This window comes from Bufo gargarizans, chromosome 6, assembly GCF_014858855.1.
Source record: "Bufo gargarizans isolate SCDJY-AF-19 chromosome 6, ASM1485885v1, whole genome shotgun sequence".
Classification (NCBI taxonomy): Eukaryota; Metazoa; Chordata; class Amphibia; order Anura; family Bufonidae; genus Bufo; species Bufo gargarizans.
In genome coordinates this window covers 321,869,296-321,875,295 of record NC_058085.1, presented here as the reverse complement: position 1 = coordinate 321,875,295, position 6,000 = coordinate 321,869,296, and the positions used below count along the sequence as shown (strand labels likewise).

General features: G+C 44.5%; 1 protein-coding gene across 1 annotated transcript in view; it reads left to right on the top strand.

Annotated features, from left to right (window-relative positions):
• The first annotated feature begins 824 nt into the window (after positions 1 to 824).
• The window catches only part of LOC122942430 (thioredoxin-like), a 51,740-nt gene continuing 46,564 nt past the window's right edge, over positions 825 to 6,000 (top strand). Inside the window, exon 1 of the mRNA XM_044300047.1 lies at positions 825 to 921. Coding sequence (XP_044155982.1) covers positions 895 to 921 — 27 coding nt within the window. The 5' untranslated portion in view covers positions 825 to 894. The remainder of the gene's footprint in view (positions 922 to 6,000) is intronic.

Sequence of the window (6,000 nt, the reverse complement as noted above, 5' to 3'; positions counted from 1 at the left end):
GAAATGTGAGGAAGCTAAGATGTCTGTGTGTCACACTCTGCAGAGACGAGGCGGCTGAAAGAAATTGTACGGACCAAATGGAGAAGATTATGACAGAGAAGATCTACATCAGAGGAGACGTCACCTGGGAGGCCCTGGATGTTACAGGTATGTGCTGCTGTATAGAAAGTACAGCAAAATGCGGTGTGTGCAACTTAGAGAACTGGACCATATTCATTGGGGCTTGGGCCTCTGATCTTTTGGGACCCTAGTAACGCCCCTGTAATGTCTGCAGTGTTGGCTGATTGGAGGGGGTGCTGGGTGTTGAACCTCTACTGATTTGATACTGGTGACTGATCTTGAGTATAGCCAATGTGAATAGTGAAAATTTAAATAATGGCTCACTAATAACTACTCTAGACTACAGAGGATGCCCACTCTGTGGGTACAGCATTAAACCTCATCACATTAACATTTGTCCCAAGGCTGAGCACAGCAAGTATACGTTTTTAAGGGGGCCATCATAGCATTTACGGTTCCTTCCCTTATCCACCTTACAAATAAAGGGGTATTCTAGTTTTAACAAATAAAGGTTGCTGACTGTATAAAAGTTATACTATTTTCAAATATTTCCTTATTCTGTTTGAGATTTTAATCGTTGTCTTAAGAACCTTTATGTGTACTTCCAGTGGATAGTGTGTCCTGGTCATGTGACGGACATTCTGTACAGGTCTAAATTATTCTGCACACCTTCATTAATCTGCGCCAATCCCAAGATTTTAATTAACATAGTAATAGCATTCTTGGATGTCTGCCCATATCCACGTTAGTATAAATTGATAGTAGTAATGACAGTAGTTGGAGAAAGCTCTTGAGAGAAAGAAGTGAGCGTTGGTTTTCAAAGTTGTTTTCAAGATGCCAATTGAACAGATACACAATAAGGTATATTTCTTCACTTTGTATTAGAAATGTAAAGGGCCATTCTGGTAGTTAAGTTATCTCCAATCCATAGAATAGGGGATAGCTATTAGATTGGTGGGGGTCCTGTGCATAGGGGATAACTATAAGATATAAGATGACTGAGGTCAATGTATTTTGAAGATCTCTGGCTCCAAAGTCATGATACTGGGTTCCCATTTTGCCATGCTAAAGTTGTTATAATGCAGTGGACTCTAACATTTATTATATGCACATTTAGAAACAGGTATGGAACTATTGGGGCCATTTATCAAACTGGTGCAAAGTAGACACAAATCAGATTTAACCTTTCATTTTCAAAAAGAGCTGTCAAAAATGAAAGGTGGAATCTGATTGGTTGCTATGGGCAAGTAAGCCAGTTCTACTTTACACCAGTTTTATAAATTACCCCATATATTTATTCCTTTGTATGTATACTTTTTATAGTAATTGGTTTTACTATTTGATTTTTTCAGAAAAATTCCATATTGCTTTATTGAATAATGGCAGTGTACGGAGGCCATATGTCTCTCTAGTAAAGAGCCACACTGTCTCTGTGCACTGCCGTAGGTCTTTATCAGGCATCATATGCTTTCATAGGAGGATGCTATCATACCTACAGAATCTAATGGGGTGTAGCACAATTTGTTTTTTTCTGTAGAATTTCTATGGAAACTAACACAGCAATAAAACCCACCATATGTTAAAGGGATTTTGAGGTACGATAAAGGGCATCTGTAAGCAGATTTGCACCTATGAAAATGACTAACCTATTGCATGTGCACTTGGCAGCTGAAGGCATCTGTGTTAGTCCCATGTTCCATGCCTAAGGCGCAATAGGAAATGGCACCCCCCATACCCCTCCCTCAGTGCTTTGTGGCCAGGGGCAGGGGAGCACTTAGTCTTTCTGCTGCCTGAGGTAAAACATCACCCACATGCCAAATTCTCAACCTAACCTATTCCCTCCAGATTGGTCGGGGTCCGACACCCGGCACCACCTCCGATCAGCTGTTTGAAGAGAAGGTAGGGCTATGAGAGCCCAATACTATATTGCAGAAACAGTTCCGCTGAAAATACTGGTACCACACAGACCCCCATTAGACCTCTCAGACCCTTTATATCAGACCTCAGACCAGACCTCCAGACCCCTATCAGACTTCCAGACCCTCATATCAGTACTCAGACCCGACATTTAGACACCCAGACCCCCATATCAGACCTCCAGACCCCCATATCAGACCTCCAGAGCCCCATATCAGACCCCCATTAGATCTCCAGACCCCCATATCAAACCCCCGTTAGACTTACAAACCCCCCTATCAGACCTCAGACCCCCATTAGACCTCCAGGCCCCCATATCAGACCCCCAATCAGACCCCAATTTCAGACCTTAGACCCCCCCCATATCAGACCTCCAGACCCAGAATAAATAAACAAACAAATAAATAAAAAATAAAACTGCAACTTTATTCACCAAACATTACGAGGTATCGAACTCCCGATCTTTCTCAAGCAAACCAGACCTCCAGACCCCCTAATATCAGACCTACAGACCCCCATATCAGACCTCCAGTCCCCCAATCAGACCTCCAGTTCCCAAATCAGACCTCCAGACCCCCAATCAGACCTCCAGAACTCCATATCAGGCCTCAGACCTCTAGACCCCCCATATCCGACTTCAGACCCCCCATATCAGCACTCAGATCAGACTTAAAAATAAATAAATTAACTTACCTCTCCTGTTCTGCCACCACTCTCCAGGTCCGGCGGTCTCCCAGCTCTCTTTTCTTCTCAGGGTCCACACTGCAGTCACCTCACCTCCTGCAGCGACAGGTCAGAGTGCACTCTGTATGTCCTGATGCTGCAGGCAGCCAGGACAAAGCAGCGTGGGCCCTGAGAAGAGCAAGCGGGAGGAGGCATAAGTACAGCGCTGTGAGTGCTTCTCTCCCCACCTCCTGTATACTAGTGAACGCTTCTATTATGGAAGCGCTCACTAGTATTCCCTTTATATGATGTACTGCATCTTATAAAGGGAAATACACAGCACCACTGGCAAGTTAAGCATTGGGCACAGGCTGTGCCGATGCCGCAACTTCAAAGCCAGCACAAGATGCCGCCTGAGGCGAAGTTCTCATCTCGCCTCATGGCAAAAGCGGGCCTGGTTGTAGTTTTACCATAGCTCGAGTGCTGGAGGTTAGCCATCACAGTGATAGTATCATGCCATTGCTATAAATTAGATATTGACACTAGGGTCATACACAAATCTCAAAGGGTTCATTACTAAATTTAGTATGGACCTGCCTCATCTACTTTCCCAGCACACATGTAAATATCACTCCCGGTTAACGCAATGTTGAATTCCCCAGATTTCTGATGAATTTATGATTTTAAAACATCATCATTTAAAAAAGTCACCCTCCATCTCACCCACTTTATCCGACTTCTGTGCTGTAAATAGTGGAACAGGTGCTTCATAAATATGGCACTCATTCTGAACACTGTATTTCTCAATATATTTACACCAGATAACAGGCAAAACGTCATTAATACATTTAAACGCAAAAACACTAATGCAATGGCACTCTGCAACCAGCACTCTGCCCTGCCTCCATGCTGGATGTTGAGTAAGGCATTAGTGTACATTTTGGCCAAAGCGTAATAAGCCACTCACCACGTCAAGGTCGCCTCTATGAGTGGTCCCTAACCCTAGTTCCTACCTGTTATGGGCCATGACAGCCACACAAAGTCCAGGGAGCGCAGGTACAGCATGCACGCCAGGCACACTCTGCTTTTAACCCCGTCCGGTGCCTTAACAGCTTCCATCGGATCCAGGGATGCAAGTACCAACATGCATGCTGAGCCCACTATATACTTCTCCTGGAGCCAAATGGCTACTGGCTATAAAAGCAGACTCAGTTTTATACTGACTTTAAAACCAGCCTCCAGGGCAGACTGGTCAGGTGTGCATGACTGCATGGAGATCGCCACGCCTCCAATATATACTACAAAGAAAAAAATGTGGGCGGTTCAGTCAGCACAACCCTGTATGCAGAGTGGCTTATTACGCTTTGGCCAAAATGTACACTAATGCCTCATTCAACATCCAGCATGGAGGCAGGGCAGAGTGCTGGTTGCAGAGTGCCATTGCATTTGTGTTTTTGCATTTGTATTTCGCCATAGCAATGTGCACCTGCATACAGGGTTGTGCTGACTGAACCCCCCACATTTTTTTCTTTGTAGTATATATTGAAGGCGTGGCGATCTCCATGCAGTCATGCACACCTGACCAGTTAGTCTGCCCTGGAGGCTGGTTTTAAAGTCAGTATAAAACTGAGTTTGCTTTTATAGCGCCTACCAGTAGCCATTTGGCTCCAGGAGAAGTATATAGTGGGCTCAGCATGCATTTTGGTACTTGCATCCCTGGATCCGATGGAAGCTGTTATGGCACCGGATGGGGTTAAAAGCAGAGTGTGCCTGGCGTGCATGCTGTACCTGCGCTCCCTGGACTTTGTGTGGCTGTCATGGCCCATAACAGGTAGGAACTAGTGTTAGGGACCACTCATAGAGGCGACCTTGACGTGGAGAGTGGCTTATTACGCTTTGGCCAAAATGTACACTAATGCCTTACTCAACATCCAGCATGGAGGCAGGGCAGAGTGCTGGTTGCAGAGTGCCATTGCATTTGTGTTTTTGCGTTTGTATGTGTATTTCGCCATAGCAATGTGCACCTGTATACAGGGTTGTGCTAACTGAACCCCCCACATTAATACATTTGTTTCTCTTTTATCACAAATCTAACTGGCAGCTGGCAGAGGGGGCTTAGTGCCTAGGAATTTATACAGTTACCATTTACTGGAATGGAAGCTGAAATAATCTCTTTGCATTGGTGGCTTAGTGGTAGCTGCATGAAAATGCTGTGTTTTCTTGTCAGGGAAAGAAATAGTGCCATAACTAGAGAGACAACGGGAGCTTAGGGAGTTAAATAAGTGGCTTATAAGCTGGTGCAGGAAGGAAGGGTTTGGGTTCATGGAGAACTGGGCCGACTTCGAGGTTGGTTACAGGATCTACAGTAGGGACGGGTGCACCTCAATGGGGTGGGTGCAACTGCCCTGGGGTCAAAGAGTGGGTCATAGAAGGGGAGAGTGGGGATTTAGTGGGGGCTGGAGTTAGTGAGGAAAATACGGAGAAGACTGGGCATAACTATACATTTATAAAAAAAATAGAACTGCTGGTAACAAGAACCTGTTACATACAAAAATTAACCAAGGTAACCAAAAAATCCTGGATAATCACTTTACAAGTCATTTAAAATGTATTTTCACAAATGCCAGAAGTCTATCTTGCAAAATGGCGGAGCTGGAGGCTATGGTACTAGAAGAACACATAGATGTAGTTGGTGTGCTGAGACATGGTTGGACTCTTCGCATGACTGGGCTGTAAATATTGAGGGTTTTACACTATTTAGGAAAGATCGGGTCAATAGAAAAGGTGGTGGTGTGTGCCTGTATGAGGAGTGATCTGAAGACAAGTGTGAAAGAGGCAATTTGGGGTGCGCATGGTGAGGATGTGGAAACCTTATGGGTGGAAGTTCAAAGGGATATAAAAACTGAAAAAGTAATACTTTGTGTAATCTATAGACCCCCTAACATCACAGAAGGGATAGAAGCGCAACTGTATAACCAGAGCGGGTGGCACAGGCTGGTACAGTGGTCATAATGGGAGATTTTAACTTCCCAGACATTAACTGGGGTCATGGTTCTGCCTCAACTGAAAAGGGGAGGAAATTCCTCAACTTGCTGCAGGACCACTTTATGGGCCAGTTTGTAGAAGCTCCCACTAGGGAACATGGTCTGTTGGATCTGGTAATTTCTAATGATGCAGAGCTTGTTGGTATTGTTACTGTTCGAGAAACACTAGGTAATAGTGACCACAATATAATTATATTCCCCCTAAACTATAAAAAGAAAACTGTCAGGCAGAGCAAAGACAATACATTTCAAAAAGGCTAATTTCCTTGGGTTGAGGGCAGCATTTCAGTGCATAGACTGGGAACAGCTACTGTCA